Source organism: Anopheles merus, chromosome 3L (genome assembly GCF_017562075.2).
Source record: "Anopheles merus strain MAF chromosome 3L, AmerM5.1, whole genome shotgun sequence".
Lineage (NCBI taxonomy): Eukaryota > Metazoa > Arthropoda > Insecta > Diptera > Culicidae > Anopheles > Anopheles merus.
Window position 1 is genome coordinate 12,109,330 of NC_054085.1, and position 21,641 is coordinate 12,130,970.

A 21,641-nucleotide genomic window follows, 5' to 3' on the forward strand; every position below is an offset into this window, starting at 1 on the left:
AAAAAATATTGTGATGGAAATGAAATATCAGATTGATGTGGATTAACATGTTGCACGCGGTAAATAAAAATGTTTACATTCGAAAGTGACTTGAAAACCCTGTATTGTGATGCAAATACAGCATTTGACAGCTGTTGAAAAACATCTCCAAATCAATGAAACATTTTGTAGACATTGAAAATGAGTAAAATGATTATGGCTCTTTATAAGACGAACTATGCATAACACAAACATTAAAATAATTATAATTTGTTTAAGTGTTATAAAAATCCACTACAGTTAAACACATTATTTATTAATTAGATAATGTATATACAAACTGGCTAATGAATGAAGAACAGATGTCAGTTGAGAAATTCAGTTTTCAGGTTGAATAGATCAACGATTCCTATTTTTAACCAATATGTTACTGCAATTCATCAATATGATATTCAACACTTTGGATGCATGCATTTGGACCTCCATCCGGATGATTTTAATCATGCAACACGCACTTTAACCCAACCGAGTTACACGTTGTTATGTTTATACTGTCCTGTAAGTGTATGTATTGTTGAAAATCATCTTTACAAAACAAATAAATTCAAAAATAGTCCTCATGATACCGTAATTGTTATGATTTCACCATATGCCATTTTTATGTACCAATCATGAAGCAAATTATTTCGCAGTCAACCTTTTTTTCTCGCATCGCTCTTATAGGGCACAAAACAACAACAATGTAGCAGAGATGTGCGAGAATTCAAACGGCGAAAAGCCTAACGAACCGTACCGTAAATGAAAATGAGTTTTCTCCGCTTCCCTACATAAACACGGTTTGTACTGAATCGAATCAGCACAGTAAAGAGACAGCATACACATGCAAACACTGTGTTACTTGCAGTAGTAACGTCCGCCATTGACCGGTCGTGGTATGAAACAAACCAAACCAGAAGAACGGCAAATAACAACTGTAATCACATTGAAAATGGCATCATAGCACTGCTTGCCTTTCCCCGCCAGGCATAGAGAGGAGGTGGAAAGTGTCATAAAGGTGTGAAAATTGAAATTGTTCCAAACAATTTTTCCATCCCGCCCTAGCGCTTCTCTCGCTCGCCGCAGTTCGCCGGTACATTGGATCGTCCCGCGTGTTTGCGACATCAGTTATCATGCATCAAACATCAACTAGCAAAATAAAACGATTGCAAACGAAACATACAGAGCAATAGAGAGAGAGAGAGAGAGAGAGAGAGAGAGAGAGAGAGAGAGAGAGAGAGAGAGAGAGAGAGAGAGAGAGAGAGAGAGAGAGAGGAAATAAAAAGACACAAACATCCGCTTCAGGGATTAGAAAGGGGCACCATGCGTGATAAAAAAAACGGGGGACTCCAGAGAAAAACATTCACAACCGTCGTCCTTGTCCGCGGGGTGGCGTTTATTTTCAACATGAGCGCTTTTGTCTATTCCGCAGGGTATTTTTGCATTCGAGTGGTTCGTCGTTATGTTTGAGTGATTTTTTCCAATTTTCCACCATTTTACTATGATGCCGGCTTGTCGTTTAGTCGGTCCAGCCCCACAACAACCGGCAACAAAAAAGGGAACCACCGAAGTCACCCCATCAATGCACCCCATCCGCCCATTATCGCCACATGGGCACTCATGGGCGCCCCTCGAGGGAGAGAGGACAGCTGTACGAACTGAAAGCATTTCCACGCTCGCCCAATGGCTGTGTCAAAAGCAATTTGTCCACCATTTAGCTATCATATTTGCCGGCATCTGATGGACTTTGGCAATGCTATGATACAGTACCGTTGGGTACTGCTGATCGTAGGCGCCCGGATTCGGTGCAAGGATAATATGATTAATGCTCATTTCGCGGAATGGACGTTGGTTCGCTTTTGGTAGTTTTTTTATTTTTTCATAATGGAACAAGGGATTTTTGGTTTTTACCAAAATTTAAACTATAATCGTTTATGACTCTATTTCCAAAACAAAAAAGAGTGTACTAAAGCATGATTTTACGATAAAATACTGTTGTTTAAGACAATAATAATAAATTTGGTGAAATATTTCATCATACACATTTACGTCATACATCATTTCAATAATGAAACGGAAATTTTTAAACTTTTTTTTAACTTATTTCAAAATTGTAACTTATTTCATTATTCCCACTGTGTAAAATGTATTCAGATGCAGCTGATAGTCCTAATTACTTAACAGTGTGAAATATTTAAACACAAAGAAATGTTTCTTATAGATAGCACTAAATTTAAATACAAATAAAATAGTTTTTTCTGAGTCTTTTAAACTAAAAATACTCATCAATATTACAAAATTAATATTAAGAACAGAATATATAATAATGCGATGTTAAATAAATATCATACCAATGCCGCTTTAACTACTTACTTAACAGTCTCTCAGGTATCACGGCTCTTTGGGAAAACATGTTCAACAAATAAATACGTCTAAATTTTTGAATTTTGGAGTAAATAAGCAAAACTGCCTTTTACACGAATTGAAACAATAAAAATCTTCGTAACATAATATGTAAATATTAAAAAAAAAAGTGCGCTGGTAGTCTAATAACATTATTATTCATCCAGTTGCATGAAATATTTCAACAAAAGCAACCTCCTACTGCAAATTGAATTAAAATGCTCTTTAAAAAAATTCCTAATTTCTCAATATTCATTCCCGAAGGTACTGCGCATTGCTCATTGTGTTTTTTTTAACAAAATGCCAACTATTTTATTTTTTGTTTTAATAAAAAGGAAAAATCTCTTTATAAAAAAAAACAACAACCAAAATGCTCTCAGTGTCTGTAAGACATAACGCAAAAACTGGGGCACAATCCCTCAAAAATTAAGAACGTTCGTCCCATCGTCCACCACAAACCAAAACCGTACTTACGTGATAGTAAAACTAAGGATTACCGCTTTTTTCTCTCTCCTTCACTCGTTATGCTAATGTAGCACGTTTAGCAACAAAATCCCGCGACGGTGGCTCTTTGTTAGTGAATCGTGCGTAGCTGTGGAAACAACAAAAAAGGGTGGACCAAAATGGTCCGATTTAGTAGGTAAGATGGGAATGCCTTAGCGCGCGATGGCTCATGAACGGTGAATGGCACTTACGTTTCCCTGTACTTGGCAATGTCCCGCGGCGAGAGTGACGGTCTCGTGCTACTAAACGCTTCGGCTAGATGGCGCTGGCTCACCGTTATCTGCTCAGGCACTTTCTACAACAACAAAAAATGACGAGAAAACAAAATCATTAGGACCACCGGCAGACGATCAAGGTCCTATTCTTATGATATTTCACACACACAGCGAGTGTGTATGTTGTCGGAGTAGAACATTTTCATCAACGCCTTACAACCCAATATCGTAAGCATCACCAACGACGAAGACGACGGCAACGCTCATCATAATAATCGTTGAGAAATATTAGACTGCTAAAAAACGAACGTACGAACGAACCGGCAGCTAAGCACTGTCTTTATTTCTATCGCCCGGCTGCCACGCTACCGCTATCTTCACATATGCATTTACATAATCGGCAGCTCATCATCGGCTTTACACCGAGCAACAGTGAAAGTGCAGCTGTATCAAGAAAAGACCGCCAGCAGCAGGGGATATCATAAACCCCTTCCCCAAAGCACGGTGTGTCACACCGCTGAGCACGCTGGGAAAGAATGATCTCGAGAACAATCTCCTCGACACAAACAACTTCACCTGCGAGCTCCAACACATTACGCCCCACCAGAAACGCTCGGGACAGAATGATCCGTTTACACCAAGTTCACTTTGTCACAGGATATTAAGAGTCGCGTACAACGGTACGGACGCGACATCCACAGCTAATATCACTTAGCTCGCGACACGGGAAACGCGGAAAAAGCGCTTATCTACGCGTTCGCGCTGCGAAAGTTTTGCCACGAACGTTGCGTTCCGCCGCCGCCGGAATGGATGGAAAGTAATTAAGCCTTCCTTACCGCACCAGCTTTCCACACGAGCACTAGGGCTTGGTGCTGATCCGACGTGGACGTGGACGTGGCCTGACACACACACACACAAAGTCAACGAAAAGAAGGGACCCGTGCATCGCAAAAGTCGTTCCAAAGACGTTAGCGAATAATTAAAATCCTGTAATTAAACGCTACTCAGTTTCATGGTTCCATTCTCGCTCACGAGTGAGCCGCCTTGCCCGTTGGGATGTGGTTAGATAAGCAGACGTGGCATCAACTGTACGAACGGGGTTTGGTGCATTATTGCTATTAAAAAGGGGCGCTGCTTCGGCACTCGGTGATTATCATTCAGCGAATAAAACGCGGAACAAAACCGACAAACCGGATTGATGGTTTCGATAAAGAGAGAGATTTAGTTTCAATGACACTTAATAATCAATAGGAAACCTTCCGATGCTTAGAGCGAGTTCTTACGTAAATTATTGGATTTGCATAATTTACAAAAGTTCCAAATTTCTGTCCTTTTTAACATCGTGGTTTTTTAGAGTACTTTTCTCCTATTTGGTAAGAAAATTACGTAAAATCGTTTGGACTTTACTTACCTCTGGATCATTGCTAAGACACTCCTGCACCGCCAGCATGTTTGCCGTTGTTAAAATGCTTCTAATGTCCGCTCCGGTGTAGTATTCCGACTTTACTGCAAACTCGCGCAAATCAACGTCCTTGTCGAGCGTGAGCGATTTGCTGTGATTGCTAAAAATCTCCAACCGGGCAGTCTTTGCAAACGAAAAAGCAAAAAAAAAGTTACCATTTTGGTGACAATCCTTTTATGATCACCTGCACTTACCACACCCGGCAGAGTGCATTCCACCAAACGATCAATACGCCCGGAGCGCAACAGGGCCGGATCGAGCAGCTCGGGCCGCGAGGTCGCCCCTATCACAGTCACGCCCTGCAGCCCCTCCACACCGTCCAGCTCAGTTAGCAGCTGATTCACGACCCGATCCGTCACGCCGGTCGAATCGTGGCCACGGCGCGGCGCCAAGCTGTCAAACTCGTCGAAAAACAGCACACAAGGTTTAGCACTGCGCGCCCGATCGAACAAATTGCGCACATTTTCCTCGCTCTGACCGATGTACTTCGCCAGCAGCTCGGGACCCTTCACCGAAATCATGCGCAGATTCCACGTTTTGGCCAATTTCGATACTGAAATAAGATGACTTTATAAAATTGAACCATTTTCTACATCGAAAGCAATTTTAAAGCACACACCAAGATACGTTTTTCCCGTTCCGGGCGGCCCAAACAGCAGTATGCCGGCCTGATTCCGGAGCGGCGATGCTTCAAAAATCTTCGGAAAGCGGGTCGGCCACATCAGCACCTCCTGGAACACCTCGATCGCACCCTCCAGGCCCGGCACTTTATCGCCCGGCACCTCGTCGTCCTCCTCCTCCAGCTCGTCGGTCGCCTGCTGTTTGTGGTTCTCGATGCCCACCAAACAGTACCGATTGGTGACGTCCAGCGCCTCTGACACCATCGCCTCCGTCACGAACGGGAACTTGCCGTCCTGCTTGTACGCGTAAAACACGGCCCGATCGACGAGCTGCACCAGGCTGCCGATGGCGTACCCTTCCGTTTGATTCGCGAGCCGCTTCCAATCAATGCGCCGGTCCAGCTTGCACTGCCGCTGGACGAACAGGCTTTTCAGGGCCGCTTCCCGATCCGCCTTGTCCAGGTTCGGCAGCTTGACGTGCTGCTGGAAGAGATGGTAGCCGCGGGACGAGTGCAGCCGGCGGTTCAGGTTGGAAGAGCTGCTGATCGACGCGATGACCGCGATCGGATTGTTGCCGGTAAACTCTTCGATCTGCTTGCGAATCATGTCCGACACTCTGTTGCGGAGAGAAAAAGGAGGATTTAAAAAACGAATTCGACCAACATTAAAGATCGGCGACGACCTTACTTATTGTGATATTCAGCATCCGGTGTGTTCTGATCGCCCGGCTGGTGGGCTAGCACGTCCAATCCGTCCATAAACAGCACCGCGGGACTGTGGAACATGCACAGGTAGAGAGCATGCCGCAGATCCTTCTGTATCGAGTCCGGTTTGCGGCCCTTGTGCTTGGCACAATCGAACGTGGTCGAGAAACAGTAGAACGGCACTTCCGCCAGTCGTTTCAGTATGTTGTCGCACACCGTTTTCCTTCCACTCTGTGACGATCCTACAAGAGAAAAGGGGAACATAATTAATAAATTAACAATTAAACCAAGAAAGCAATTGATTACAGAGGAACTACCCCCGAGGATTTGTTAATTCCAAGCGCAAATCATCATCCTTTTCCAGTGTAATCACTTACAATGGTGTGAATAGAAATACTGCTCCGGAAATTTATGAATTATTCGCTAGGCGATTCCAAGACACATTCCGCTGTAACGTCACCGATCCCAATTTAAACAGAACTGCACACCAGTTCGTGCCATCAACCCATGCCTTCCGGTTTGCAATGAAAACTCGATTAAGGACGCTATTGACAGGCTAAAGCCTTCACTCTCACCGAGCCCGGACGTCATTCCTGCATGCATGAAAAAAAAACGACGCCTCGTTGCGAACAGGAGTCTTTCCCGCGTCTTGGAAAGTCTCATGGCTGGTACCCATCCACAAAAAAGGCGATAATGCTGCTGCCTCCAACTATCGTGGAATCAATTTCCTCTACGCCTGTGCTAAAGTCTTCGAGTTGCTCGATTACGAACCGCTCCTAGCCAGTGTTTCGAATTATATACGTCCAGTTCAACACGCTTTCACACCCAAAAGATTCACAACAGTAAGCATCTGGCACACCGCGATAGATGCGGGGATGCAAGTCGATGCAATCTACACAGACATCAAAGCGGCATTTGATTCAATCCCGCACTCAAGCCTACTAAAAAATAGGATTTTTGGGGCTCCCCAGCTCGACTATGGCATGGTTGGGATTCTTTCCCTGGTTGGGACTCATAATCATTGCTGCAAAATGTCATGGACATCACGAGATTTTCACCAACAAAAACAATGAACATATCCGTCCGTGGTAGCTTGAAGCTCATTGCTGATGCTCAATAAAAGTGTGTCATGACATGCCGAACGCGACATGCGAATTCTTGAGTTCAACGCGATACTCTGACTGACAAGCTTAGCTTAATGCCGGCGCAAGCATAATCATGATTTTTTTGGCTGTGAATAGCGCTGCCAAATGCCATTGTTTCAGTCACCAACACTCATGACTTTCGTTTCAGTCATCTGCTCAAATCAGCTCACGTACACAACTGAGATGATCAGAGGTGAAATTCAAACAGTTGGTAGATCAATCACAAGCTTGATGACATTTTGTTTAGCACCCAACTCTTGATCACTCACTTGGTCACAACATTTTCTGTCGGTGACAATCACGACATTCTTGGAATATACTTCGCTTGTGGTCCCAAGCACAAAATGAGCATTCTTTTTCGCCGTGTCTGCTTTTATTATCCGTCGGGTCAAACAGAGCGAGAAAACATGCTCATTTTATTTCTTGGAACCACTCGCAAGTACCGTATATCTCCCATGACTATTGTGATAATCACCTACAGAATATGTCACGACCAAGTGACTGACCAAGAGTTGGTTGCATAAAATGTGGCGAAGCATGTGATGGTCGCACCAACTGTTTGAGGCTCACCTATGATTATCAAAGCAGAGCTCGTGACGCGGACAGGATTTTGTTTCAGTCAGAATTTGTCATGACTATGTCAGTGACATTTTGCTGAACAGTAAAAAAGTGAAGACAAAGTGACTGACCAAGCTGATGGTCGCAAAAATGTCACGAAGCATGTATTGGTCACACCAATCGTTTTGAGTATCACCTCTGGTCATCACAATTGAGTACGTGACGCTGACATGAATTTTGTTTCGGTCAGATTTTGTTTATGACATTGACAGTGACATTTTGCACTACTGCTCATAATCCTCTCGTCAGCTAAAGGTATCTTCAGGAGTGCCCCATATATGAAACATCTTTCACTCGCACTTCCTTGCCAATTGTCACCTGATGTATGCTGATGGCACTAAACTGTTTCTCCAAGTTCAAACTTCTAGCGACCGAGCAGGCCTACAAAGCATTTTGGACTCTTTCTTCGTGTGATGCACAAGTAACTGCCTCGAGCTCAGCATCGAAAAATGTCGAAAATCGAAATGAAAATCGAAATTACACTAGCGAGTAAGCACAGTGTCCCCCGGCATTTAGAACATGTTATATCTAGAGACAATCATCTAGTAGGTCTATTTACACAGCTAACTAAAGAACTACGCGACCCAACAAATATGATAATGCTTTACTGCTCCTTAGTTTACTGCTCCAGCCTGCCATGTCTCAGTTATCTGGTGGCCCATTGCATCCCGTCAACTGGCACGTATCGAATCCATCCAACGGAAAGCCACCAGCCACGCTTTACGCCGATGGAATAATAACGATTACAGGACTCCCTGCGCCCTGCTTGGAATTGAGTCCCTCGAAGAGCGCCACCGTAACGCACAAAGTTTTTAGTCGTTCTGCTAAACTTCCGTATTGATTCTCCCATTCTTCGATCGAAAATAAACTTATACGCTTCAACTAGAACACTTCGTCCCCGCGATCTTATCGCCATCGCGAACCGTCGTACACGGTTTGCTCGTTTAGATCCGCTCTACCTTATGTGCAATGAGTTTAACTCCGTTTGCTCTCTTTACGAACCCGGTATGTCCCGCAACTGACTCGTGCGCCTCTTGCGCAGCTCTCTTACGTAATTACTCAAAATTATTGTAAATTTTGTAATGCGTATGCGTATTTTGTAAATGTATTGCGAATTAAATAAATGAAATAAATGATTACTCTCACCTGCAATGAACATATTGCACTGCTGCGGTACCTTACACCGTGCATCCAAACACAGTGCGTACTTGAGCCGATCGGTACACTCCTCCACGATGCGTTCAATCTTTTCGATCTTCACCAGCTTACATTCCTCAACCGATTCCGCGTCCTTAAGCGCAGCCGGCTTCTTTTTGCTCCCATCCACATCCGAGTACCCTGCTACCGGTTTCACCTCACCGGTACAGCAAATCTTGCTGTGCCGCAGTATCGTACTGTTGATCAAGCAGTACTTTAACGCCGGTGGCTGCAGCTTTAACGTAAGATAGTACTCCGGCAGCTTAAACAGCTGCTCCTGGTTCAGCAGCAGCGCATGGATCTTCGAGTTGTGCAGCACAAACTGTTTAAACTTCTCCACAATGTCCTCCTCAATGATCGGCGCTACTTTCGTCGCCGGGAGCAGCTCAATCCGATCCACTATGTTGAGCGCGTTGCGAATGGGTTTGAGCGTTACCTTCTCGCCGTGATTTATTTCAAGCTGCTCCATCAGCCGATCGTTTATTTCCACCGTCGGGTAAGCATTTTTAGGGAACCGTTCACCATCCACCGCCAGCCGCACGTTCACGTAGTACTCCCGGTTGTCGTTCGTCGTTAGCAGGAACGGTTTGTTAATGTCCATCGTCGCGGGCACGTTCTCCTTCGTCGTGTGGATGTCGCACAGCTGCGTCGTGCTGCGCCGACTGTTCCACACGCCCCGAATCACCCGAAACTCGTACACTTTCGCCACATTCTGGCCGAGCGTTTCGATCAGCCCATCGAGGTGGACCGTTTTGCTCGGCTCTCGCTTCGGGCTGTCGATGGGGCTCGATCCCTGCTCCTTCGGGGAAGCAGCAGGTGTTTCGTACGCCATAAAGTTCGCCATCGATTTGCTGGTCTGCAGCCGATTCAGGTGGCGTTCGAGGTCTTTTTCGAAGGAAGAATTGCGCACCGCCGTTTGCGCACTCATGCCGGCCACCGAACCGGACGATGAATTACTTCCACTGGTGGAGGATCGTTGAAGCGAGTTTTTGGGAGGCAGGCCCGGAAGGATTCCATTCTCCTTATTGCCTTCGAGCGTTTTCTGCCACGACATTGGCCGCTTTTTGACACTTTCCGCCGCGGACAGTATGCCGGGATCGTGTGAAGGGGCGGTGCTGGAAAGGGTGGTTCCTGCCAGACCGTTCTCTAAGGCGCTGATGTACTCACTCGACTTTTTGCGCTCCATGTTGCGCTGCCGGACGAGTTCCGCAATGTTTAGGTTGGTGTTGCTGCGCGTAAGCTTCGGTATTTCCGGCTTGGCGGTGCTGTTCAGCCCGGGAAGCTTTTTGTATGGTTCCACCACCAGCTCGGTATCGTTTTCCAACCGGCCAAAGGGCAGCGTGGGAATTATGAATTCTGTAGATGAAAATATGATTAAAATTGCTTTCTTCTATGAACAATTGATAAGAATGTTCTTACTTATTTTGATTTTAATGCTTATTGAATCATTGATCCACACGACCAGATTCTGTCCTTTCGTGACTATCCTCGTTTGATCGAGCAGAATTGATTGAATGCGGCTGCTGCTTATTTGCTGAAAAAACACCAAAAAACAAACCTCTTTAAAAACCGTCGCATTCCTAAACGCGGAAAGGCGACACCAACCGACCAACACACACACTTACCAACATTTCCCAGTCCTTTTCGCTCGCGGCGCTCACCTCCACCCGCTTCAACGATCGCACATCCATGATCATCGCCACCATCACGGCGTCGCCCTCCTTCAGGTCCATCGAGCGGGCCACCTGCGCGTTGATGCCGATATGGTTCTCGGCCAACCCGCCACCCCCGTACGGGGCCCACGACACGTAGTACGTGTCGATGCGATGCGTCAGACAGAGACACCCGTTTTTCTAAAAATAAACCCAACATACCAGCGCCCCGGCCGCGGCCCCCACACGCGGGACACCACCGTTATGAAAGATAGTTTATTAGCAATAATTGAGGAATGTTTTCGGGGGTAAAATGTGGGCGATAAAAAATGGACCCTTAGAAAGACATGAACCACAGGTACTTGGAAGGTACTTTTTGTTACTTACATAGCTCGAAAGCATCCGGTAGTAGCTGTCCGGTAGCGTGACATAATTGTTTCGGAACGGCGAATAGGAAACGGTCAACGATCGACGGAACATTTCTCGCAGCGGACGGAGCGGCACACCCGGCGTCGGTTCTGTTAACACTGAAATTAACACGAAACAGAATGCGAGATGTAACCTTTGAACCTTATTTCCTCGTCACTACCACAAGCACGATGTACTAACCCAACGAAATTTATGCCGTGTAGTGGGAAGACTCGTAAATAGCAAACCGATAACTTATCGCGGCATTTGTTTTGAACCCGCACGAACAGCTGATGGGGAACTGTCACTTGTGCCCAAAGAGCATTTTCGTGCAGCCAGTTCCGTCAAACTGTCAAATTTGACGTTTAGAAGCATTGGCAGGGTTTTTATTTACATGAAATAAAGTAATTGTTATTGTGTATTTTTACACATTTTTTATGCAACTAGTTAATTTGGCCAGGTTGCAGGGCTACATAACTAAATTTAAAAGATTCTCTTTAATATCAAGAGAACGCGAAAATGTATGGTCTCGAAGCCCAATTTAAATTAAGTACTTATGGAGACCCTTTCAAAGACCTAAACCAAAACCAAACCCATGCTGATTCTACCACTAATACACAACCTTTTCTAGTTCAAAACTGCACATGACCGAAACCCGGTCCTAAACCTGATACTGAACCAATATCGGTTCTGGAACCTATCATGACCCAACCGCCACAGATTAAGCTTAAACGACTGGAAAATGAAATATCCATAGAAAAAAAAACGAAAGCTCCATAGCTTCATTGGTTTACTCAATAGATGGCGTATAGACTCATCATTATATTGCTGTCCTGATCTTGCAATGTGTTTCGACAAGTTTCATCTAATCATGACCTATATAGCCTTCTAACTTTCCGAGCAAAAATCTATATGAATGGTCGTGTGGTCAAATACGTGGGTATCAACACCAACGACCATTGCTCAAATCTCACTTGCTTCAGTGCTGGTGGTTTCCGTTGGAGTTTAGTATTTAAACAATCGTATCGCCGTTCTAGTTCTAGCGATGCATAACTTCAATGCGAAACCATACAACAGTACAGAGGAAATGAGAAAGCTCTCCTCCAAGCGATGAAGCTCAACTGGTTGGGGTATCCCACCAACAGATAGCGCCACCAGCTTTTTTGCTATTTTTAGAATGCATGAGTCGTTTGGCGTCTGCTAAACGAAGTCTTTCTATATTCCGTTTAGGTAAAGAACTTGAGTCGTTTAGAAGCCGTTTAGTGGTCGTTTAGTGGATTTGTGGCACTTGGGAACTTTTGGAAAGATTGCAATTTTTTTCATTTGACAATTCATGGAAATAATTGTACTGATTTGATAAATGAACTATCAAAAATAAAAATTCGCGCAACTCGAATTCGCGTAACTCGAGTGTCACGTAACTCGGGGGAAAACTGAATGTTAATTCTTCTTTAGACAGTTTAACCGAATTCTGATAAAAAAAATAAAATAAAAAAACAAACAAAAAATATCAAACAAACTGTCCTGCACATAAAGTAACCCCTACGAACCCTGCCTGCACTGGCCCTTTTTGACGTGACTTTGTTTTGGTTTTCCGTAGCGTGAATGTCGTGAATATTACTGCCCTAAAAGCTGCCGTGTGTTTTTGTAAGTAAAAAGTACACAAAAAGTTACCCCTCCCGTTTACCATTCCGCCCCCAAGAATATGGTCATCTTGACGATGGACTCCGAAGACGATGAAGATCTGGACATCGATTGGAACAACATTGAAACGATCAAAAAGTTCGATTCAGGTAACCTTCGGCCTGAAGGTTTCAGTATTTCTGCAGAATATTCTAGAAAATGCTCGAACTTATACGAATTCTGTACCGTTTATCTAGCAGGCTCCACGAATCTGCTGTCCATCGTGACGCGAACCACTGCCGAGCTGCACAGCAATGAGCGTTCGCTGCAGACGCGCATTGCCACGAAAGCGTCCGCGCCGGTCAGCCTGCTGGTGGAGAGCCTGCTGCAGCAGCTGTGTGCCCTGCTCGAGCCGGATGCGGAGCGGTCGCGCGTTCTCTACAAAACCATCTGCGACCGGTTGCATGCGGTCAATCTGATCGACGAAACGTACACGATGGGCGAGTTCGAGATGATGCGCAGTCAGTACCAGAAGGCGCTGTACCATCTCGTTAGCATTGCGCGGGGGCGCGATCTGCCCGTTGTGCTGCCGGATTTGCAAGAGTATTGGCCACTGCCGGCGGGGCTGGAGTGGTCCCGGTACTATCGGGAGTTTGAGGAGCTGTCGTTCATTGCCGGTGGAGGGTTTGGCAAGGTTTACCGGTCTCGCAACAAGCTGGACGATATTGTGTACGCGGTGAAGAAGGTTACGATTCGGTCGACTACTATCAAGAACGTGCTGGTACATCTGGCGGAGGTGAAAACGTTGGCGAGCTTGAATCACATCAACATCGTACCGTACAAAGCGGCGTGGCTCGAGCCGTTAATGTCCCCGGGGAAGAACAGCGTTAACAGTACGTCGACAATGGATGAAGCGGATGGATCAGGCTCTTCGGAGGAAGAAGAGGAGGATGAGGATGGTGAAGGAACACGTGATATAAGCGACTCTTTGCGCCGACCCGAGCACGATTCGGACGAGTTTAGCATCCTGTTCGAAAGAAGCAACGGTGAGGAACAGCAGGAGCAGGAGAGCAGCGAAGAGGCACGAAACCAAATAGCGGAAGTTGAGGAAACATCGAGAAGTGTCGTCAGCATTGAAGAGTCCCAGGCACACATTAATCTGAAGTGGGCCACACTGTACATTCAGATGACGCTGTGCCACTTGACACTGCGCGAGTGGCTCGATCAGCGCAACGCTACCGACAACTTTACCCAATTCTATGCCGATTTCTTGCACAACCGCTTGCACAACGAGCTGGGCATTGTGAACTCAATCCCGCGGAATTCGTTCTGTCGCCAAAGCTCACAGATTTCCGACACGACCAACACCGACAGTATGCTGTTCGATAGAGAATCGCCAGTCCGCCGCAATTCGGAACCCTCTAAAGATGACTCGCTGACCGACGGGCACGTGCAGCACCTTGACATCGTGATAGACATTTTCCAGCAGCTGCTCAACGGGCTAAACTACATTCACTCCCGCGGCATCGTTCACCACGACATAAAACCGAGCAACATTTTCGTAAGCCTTTCGCACCACGACTCCAAGCTGTGCATCCAGCTGGGCGATTTCGGGCTAGCTTGCCCCCTGCAAAGCTCCCACGTTGGCGTTGGCTTCGGTACACCGCTCTACGCCGCACCCGAACAGCTTGCCGGGCAATGCGACCCAAAGTCGGACATCTACTCGCTTGGTATCATTCTGCTCGAACTGCTCGTACCGTTCTCCACCGACATGGAGCGGGCGGAAACGATCAAACAGGTACGGCGCGGCATATTTCCACCCGATTTGGATCGTGACTTTATCGCGCTGCTGAAGAGCCTGCTGCAGATGCAGCCCGCCAAACGGCCCGGCATGCAGGATCTGGTCGAAGCGGTCAATCGGATTCGAATCAATCGCGATCGAGTGATTTCGGAGCTGCGCCGCAGCTTGTCGCTGCGGGAGGAGGAGATCGCCTGTTTGCGCACGCAGATCGACGAGCAGCAGCGTGCTCAGCACGAGACGGAGGAGGAGCGGACGCTGCTGGAGCAGCGTACCACGCGGTCGCTGATCGTGAAGGAGCAGGAGCTGATCTACATGAGCATGGAGATGCAGAACAAGGAGATTCAGCTGCGCAGCAAAGACATGGAGCTGCGCAGCAAGGACGAGGAGATCAAGAAGCTGAAGGAGATGCTTCGCTCGTACCAGGAGCGGGAAGAAAAGGCACAGCACCAACAGCAACAGCAGGAGCTACAAGATGTGAGCAAACGACCGTAAGCGACCTTGCCTTCATCCAACTTTTACGGTTGCGACGGTAACAGTAGCTCACTGGGATATTTAAGCAATGGGAAGTTTCGTTAAATTATTAGTGTGTCCAAGCGTCCTATAGGCAAAAGAAGACTTACTTTTAGTTTAAGGTAGGCACGTGTGATACGATGGCGTCAATAAATTGCTCATTCAAACAATTTTTCAATACTGTTCGTTACAAAAGGATGAATCATCCTATGTAGTAGTTCCCAAATTTGGCTCTATTCAGCCCCCAATTTAGAGTATCAGATTTTGCTACTGCTCCAGCGAATAATAAGGGAAAATTTAAAAGCAAGTAATTTTGAGATGCTCCTGAAAATTGTCCAAACTACCAATAGTATACATAGTTTGCAATAAATCATATAATACTTAAGCGCCTAGTTTCAAGACTGGGTTAACTTTAAACTGTTTTAGTTTTCAATTTGCGTCTATCCTAATGTACCATTGTTAGATGATCATTTAACGTAAATTGCTTCTAAATAATGTAAAAAGAAGGGTAACTCTTATTTCTATTGTGATTTTTCAGCCTTTTGTGTGATCAATATTGTTTCTTAATTGTTATACTAACTGTATGAATTCTTTCCTAGGAATTCGCGTCCAATATTTTTTTCATGAACCTTTTGTGCTCGAAGCAAGTGAATGATTTTTAGAAACAATTTGCAAACGACGATTCGATTTTAATGCATGTAATTTTTAATTTTTGCTTTGTTGACGATGTTTCTTACCTACCGCTTAAACAGTTCCGAACAATCATTAAAACCATTCCTCGACTGTTTCAACCATTCTGACCATACCAAAAAATCCGTTGAAAACAGTTCAACTGTCGTTTTTTTCACTGCATTTAGTTTTAGTGATGGGTGTTTCGAAGCGCATCAACGGCTCCGGAACCGGCTCCGATTTTTGGCCGGCGCCGGCTCCAGACCAACGGATCAATGGAGACGGTATTATATGATAGCGTTAAAAAACGAATCTTCTAGAGCGTCCATTCCAGGCGTGATCTCACGACGGGCATTTACGACATTTTATTAAGTCGTACAAGTTGACAACTGTACCATTGGACCGCACCTTAAGTTAAGTACCTTCTGCATTTTCCAACTGATTTTCTCGTTTGAAACTTAATTTTAAAGATATTATTTTAGTGCACTGTGTTAAAACCAGGTCCGAAGTTGTGTGTACCAGGTCGGAGCCGTTTTGCCCATCATTACTGCATTCCAATCTTTCCAAAACCTCGACAATTCCAATCGAAGTTTTGCGATGTTCCGTATTGTTTATAATTTATTCTATGACTTTGAAGAAATCAAAGAAGCTATGAACTATCGTCTTTGATGGGTTAAAACATTGCTAGGATTTCACTACTATTCGCTAGTTATTTTATAACTAAGATGTTATCAGGCAGATACAGTTTTTGTCATTATTGCCTTTCAAAAAAAAAATCAATTTTGTGCACTATTTAATTAGAGCTGAGTTTAATATATTTCTGCGGCCCCCTTTAGTGATGTGTAATCCAGAGTGGAGACATCGATCTAGCGATAGGAATTGAAAAAATAATACAATAAATTAAAGGAAACCAGTTACCTTTGTTGATTAACTAGTTCCAGTATTTAGTTATTAGTATCTATTAGTTATCTAGCTATTAGTAATATTAGTTATTATTAATCTTATCATTATTTATTAGTTGTATTAGTTGTATTAGTTGGTATATTAGTTGTCATTATGATCTTGATGATGATGATAAGATTTTTTCTTCATGTATGAAAATTTAAATTAGCAAAAATATATAAGAAATAGTCAACTTAGGTTTGAGACATACGCGTGCACAAGTGGATATTCGGGATCTATTAGGAGGAATGTACGGTTTGCACACTAACTGGGAGGTCACAACAGAATTCACGCATTGATGATTGTAATTGGCCAATTCCAGATACATGAGATTCACCTGCTTTGGAAGAAAGTGCCCTGGAGCCAACCATTGGCAAAAGTGGAACTGGCCATATGCATGTCGCAGTCGTGTTCTGATAAGTAGTGCGCCTGATCCAGTAGTTGGTTCATGGCGAGCTACGTAAAGAATGCTAGAGAATTCCATTGTATTCGATGGATAAGACCCGGTTTTCTTGATGGAACTATGTGGGTCGTCTTGGGTCTATGACTCGGACAATTCGTCTGAGAGTTTTCTGATGCCACCAATTGCTCGTTTTTTTTCATTACACCGATTAAAGTAAAATTAACTTTTAGATACTTTCGTCCTTCTTAAACCCTATGTTGGGGTAAGAGGTGGAGTTTATCGTCATCATCTAAACGACGGATTAAAATACAGCAAATGATTAAAAGTAACTTGCAAAGATAACTGGCTAGGGTAAGTGTACCAATTGTGGCTATAGCGAACACTATTTTCGCTCTAAAACTCTCTATTTGAATTCTAAAACCACGGAAAGATTTTTCATTTCAAATATGAACATTTTAACACATTAGTACTTCATTAGTTCCGTACTGCTCACTTCCGTTTGTTAAATATCACCCTTTTAACATGAGTTGCCAAGATGTTTGGTATCTCTTACCATTTTGCTAAGAGCAGCACTGTAGGATATTAGCGATTTTCAAGCACCTAACCGTAATTTTATCCTAAAATGATCATTTTGTTGTAACATTTATTATCATTATCATGATTTTATTTATTGACTTTTGGTGAAAATATCCAGCTATGACGAATTGCTAGGAACACTATAGTCATAATTGGTACCTTGAGATGCAATTTTGAACTGAATTTTGTCGAGTATTTTGATAAATAGTGAGTGATAATGCTGAGTGGCTAGGGAACGGTGTGCAGAACAGGCGTGGTAAGCATTGCTACGACATTTACTACAGCTGCCACGACCGCCACCGCGTGCTCGGAACGGGTTTCGCCGTAGGTCCCCGGTTGAAACCCGCAATCATGGATTTCAAGGCTATAAACGATAGGCTATGCACCCTGCGCATGCGAGGCAAATTCTTCAATATAAGCCTCATAAACGTTCACGCCCCTACCGAAGATAAAGAGGAAGAGGAGAAGGACCTTTTTTACGGCCGCCTTGCTAGAATCGTAGATGCGTGCCCCAGGCATGACCTCAAAATCATCCTGGGGGACTTCAACGCAAAAGTCGGTAGGGAGCCAATGTACCGCCAATACACTGGCTGTCACAGTCTGCATGAGCACAGTAACGATAATGGTAGTAGATTGGTCCAGTTCGCCGCAGCGAACAATCTGGTTGCAGTGGCGGATTTAACGGTGCGCGGACTGAGCGGCCGCGGGGGGCCCCGTCAATGTAGGGGCCCCGTGTATGGTAATTCCAGCATATAGAACAATGTGTACAGTAGTCTCAGCAAGAGCTTCTGTGCTAGTTAGGAACCCCATGGATGAAGGGACTCATAAACTATTGGGGCCCAGTACAAGGATTCTGAACACCCCCCCCCCCCCGCGAGCAAACCATTAAAGTGTGTTTGATTCAAAACCTAATGCAACCATACAAGGATATGCACCCCCCCCCCCCCCCCCCCCCGGTCGACACCAAGCGGGGGCCTCCAATCCTTTTAACGCTTAGGGCCCCCCACACCCTAAATCCGCCACTGTCTGGTTGTAGGAAGTACCAAATTTGCGCGGAGGGACATCCACAAAATGACGTGGGCGCACCCGGATGGCGAATCCTTCAACCAGATCGACCACGTGTTAATAAGCCGCCGACGACAGTCGAGTCTGTTAAATGTCAGAACATATCGAGGAGCCAATATCGATTCCGATCACTACTTGGTTGGCTTAGTGATACGTTGTAGAATCGCCCGCCCCCACGCCAATGGGGGTGGAGAAAACACGCAGCCTCGGCTCAACACGGACTCTCTAAGGGACATTACTGTCCAACAGGAATTCAAAGCCGCTTTAGACGAGTCTCTACTACCAGAAAACAGATATGAAACTACGAGCGAGAGGTGGAACGCTCTAAAAACAAAAATAATAAACTGTGCAAGAAATATACTCCCACCACGTCGTGGCAACACCAAATCTGGCTGGTTCGACGATGAATGCAGACAAGTGACCGAACGTAAGAATACTGCATACCGAGCAATGCAGCAACGGCATAGAACGCGGGCATGCGCAGAGGAATATTCACGGCTCAGACGCGAAGAGAAAAGAGTTCACCGCTCCAAGAAGTATGCTTTGGAAGAGCAAAACATGCGGGAACTCGAGCAAACCAGAGAGGCGTACGGACCGACACGAAAGTTTTACCAAGCGATAGCAGGTCACCGAAACAACGTTGTACCTAAGGTAACCTGCTGTCGCAACAAGGATGGAGATCTGGTCAGTAACCAGCCAGAGGTCCTCTCGCGGTGGGCTCAGTACTTTGATGAACTACTCAATGACCAGTTTAGCGAACAGCTAGAAGCGCCACTAGCAGATGGTGACATGCTACTGCCACCTAGCATAGAAGAAACACGAAAGGCTATCCGTCGGCTGAAAAATAACAAGGCACCCGGAACCGACGGAATTGCAGCCGAACTGGTCAAGAATGGAGGTGCACGACTAGAAAACGAGATTCATCAAATTGTTACTGAGGTGTGGGATAGCGAATCGATGCCTTGTGATTGGAATCTCGGCATCATCTACCCCGTATACAAGAAGGGAGACAGGTTGGACTGCAACAACTACAGGGGTATTACGGTGTTGAATACCGCCTATAAAATATTCTCCCTGATCCTTCAGGATCGCCTTGTCCCGCACGTCGAAGAGATAGTCGGAAACTATCAAAGAGGATTCCGAAACGGAAAATCAACCACTGATCAGATCTTCACCATGCGGCAGATCTTGGAGAAGATGGCTGAATACAAAAACGACACATACCATCTCTTCATAGACTTCAAAGCCGCATATGATAGCATAGCCAGGGTAAAACTTTATGACGCTATGAGCTCTTTTGGAATCCCGGCCAAACTGATAAGGCTAGTTAGAATGACTATGACCAACGTCACATGCCAGGTGAGGGTGGATGGAAAACTCTCAGGACCTTTTGCTACCACCAAGGGTCTGCGCCAGGGGGACGGGCTTGCTTGTCTCTTATTCAACCTGGCGCTAGAGAGGGCCATCCGTGACTCGAGGGTGGAGACTACGGGAACCATCTTCTATAAGTCAACCCAGATCCTGGCATACGCTGATGATATAGACATCATTGGTCTGCGGCTCTCCTATGTAGCAGAAGCCTACCAAGGGATCGAGCAGGCGGCAGAGAGCCTCGGATTGCAGATAAACGAGGCAAAGACCAAACTGATGGTGGCAACATCAGCGGGCCCACCAACAAATAATCAGAATCTACGTAGGCGTGACGTGCAGATAGGTGAACGCACTTTTGAAGTCGTCCCACAATTCACCTATCTTGGGTCAAAGGTCAGCAACGACAACAGCATGGAAGCTGAGTTGCGCGCAAGGATGCTGGCTGCCAACCGGTCATTCTACAGCCTGAAAAATCAGTTCACCTCAAAGAACCTGTCGCGACGGACGAAGCTGGGACTATACAGTACCTATATAGTACCAGTACTCACATACGCCTCTGAGACATGGACACTGTCCAAATCTGACGAAACCCTCTTAGCCGCGTTCGAGAGGAAGATGCTCAGAAGGATACTTGGCCCCGTATGTGTGGAAGGACAATGGAGGAGCCGCTATAATGACGAGCTATACGAGATGTACGGCGACCTCACTGTCGTACAGCGTATAAAGCTCGCCAGGCTCCGGTGGGCTGGCCATGTTATACGCATGGAAACGGACGACCCAGCCCGTAAAGTCTTTTTAGGCCGTCCACAAGGACAGAGGAGGCGTGGTAGGCCCAAATTGAGGTGGCAAGATGGCGTGGAGGCGTCCGCCATTAAGGCCGGGATAACGGACTGGCAGACGAAGGCGCGAGACCGTGTGCGGTTTCGGACACTCCTGAGGCAGGCCAAGACCGCAAAGCGGTTGTAGTGCCGGATAAGTAAGTAAGTGAGTGATAATAAAAAATACACTCGTATTCTACACAGTGTAGACTACAAGAAAACATAAAAACTTTTGTGCTTTTTCTCAGTATTTATTTTTACAAGATTAAAATCGGTATCGATATGACATATTATAGCCATAATTGGTACACTTACTCTACCAGAAACTTAGAAAGAGTAGCTAATAAGATTAACTAGCAACTAGTAACTGATTGTCGGATGAAGCTGTCACAAATAATCAATAAAAAGAATTAGTTCTAAATAACTTATTACAACTAAATACTCGTCAGAGTGAAATGTTATTACTTGAAAAGGATAAGGCCAACTAATTACTCTGATTTGTTACTTGGTAGTTATTCATAGCAGGTTGTTTTACCAATTACAGTACCACTTTACCATCTCGACGAGGATCTACTAAGATTTCGACTCCAACCCAAAATTGAATTATAATCTTCAATTTCAAGCGTGTTCCGATGATTATGTATCATCGAATCTTCATGAATCTGGATACATCTAACTTCGTTCGGACTCATCGAAGTCACCTGGACTCAATAGGTCTCAACCGAATTCCTTCGAAAAGATCTAAAATCTGCCAGATTGTATGGTCCAAATTCCAGATTCAATTAGGAAATCTTTTCAACCTCCCTCTGGTTCCAGTACCAGTGTAGGTTACCGTTATAGCACAAGGCACAAACATTCAAGATATCAATTATTGAGGGCAAAAATGATAAAAAAAAACTCAATATCAAAGAAGATTTCAA

The 21,641-nt window shown here is 45.1% G+C and overlaps 2 protein-coding genes across 3 annotated transcripts; one reads left to right on the forward strand and one right to left on the reverse strand.

Moving 5' to 3' along the window:
* Positions 1–2,717: 2,717 nt before the first annotated feature.
* Positions 2,718–11,238, reverse strand: LOC121599802 (peroxisome biogenesis factor 1). Its single transcript, XM_041927874.1, has 11 exons — positions 11,145–11,238; positions 10,923–11,062; positions 10,509–10,736; positions 10,303–10,417; positions 8,833–10,239; positions 5,907–6,165; positions 5,219–5,835; positions 4,794–5,152; positions 4,549–4,722; positions 3,114–3,217; positions 2,718–3,010 (listed from the first exon to the last, which is right to left on the reverse strand). The coding sequence occupies exons 2-11, from the start codon at positions 11,013–11,015 to the stop codon at positions 2,941–2,943; spliced, it is 3,426 nt and encodes a 1,141-aa protein (XP_041783808.1). The 5' UTR covers positions 11,016–11,062; positions 11,145–11,238; the 3' UTR covers positions 2,718–2,940.
* Positions 11,239–12,496: 1,258 nt separating this feature from the next.
* Positions 12,497–15,047, forward strand: LOC121600022 (eukaryotic translation initiation factor 2-alpha kinase 1-like). 2 transcript variants are annotated; one of them, XM_041928285.1, is made up of 2 exons: positions 12,497–12,736; positions 12,824–15,047. In XM_041928285.1, exons 1-2 carry the CDS (start codon positions 12,649–12,651, stop codon positions 14,857–14,859), a joined length of 2,124 nt encoding a protein of 707 aa, XP_041784219.1. In that variant the 5' UTR covers positions 12,497–12,648; the 3' UTR covers positions 14,860–15,047. The 2 variants fall into 2 exon arrangements, with proteins under 2 accessions (XP_041784219.1, XP_041784220.1); XM_041928286.1 differs by having other exon boundaries at positions 12,498–12,736; positions 12,827–15,047.
* Positions 15,048–21,641: the final 6,594 nt, after the last annotated feature.

What these genes read in the sequence shown, in the direction of transcription:
- LOC121600022 (XM_041928285.1), top strand. Translation starts at nt 12,649, where the DNA reads ATGGTCATCTTGACGATGGACTCCGAAGACGATGAAGATCTGGACATC. An exon ending in GATCAAAAAGTTCGATTCAG is followed by an intron (nt 12,737 to 12,823) that starts GTAACCTTCGGC and finishes CCGTTTATCTAG; the next exon opens with CAGGCTCCACGAATCTGCTG.
- LOC121599802 (XM_041927874.1), bottom strand. Translation starts at nt 11,015, where the DNA reads ATGTTCCGTCGATCGTTGACCGTTTCCTATTCGCCGTTCCGAAACAAT. An exon ending in AAAAGGACTGGGAAATGTTG is followed by an intron (nt 10,418 to 10,508) that starts GTAAGTGTGTGT and finishes GTGTTTTTTCAG; the next exon opens with CAAATAAGCAGCAGCCGCAT. An exon ending in AAGCATTAAAATCAAAATAA is followed by an intron (nt 10,240 to 10,302) that starts GTAAGAACATTC and finishes TTTCATCTACAG; the next exon opens with AATTCATAATTCCCACGCTG.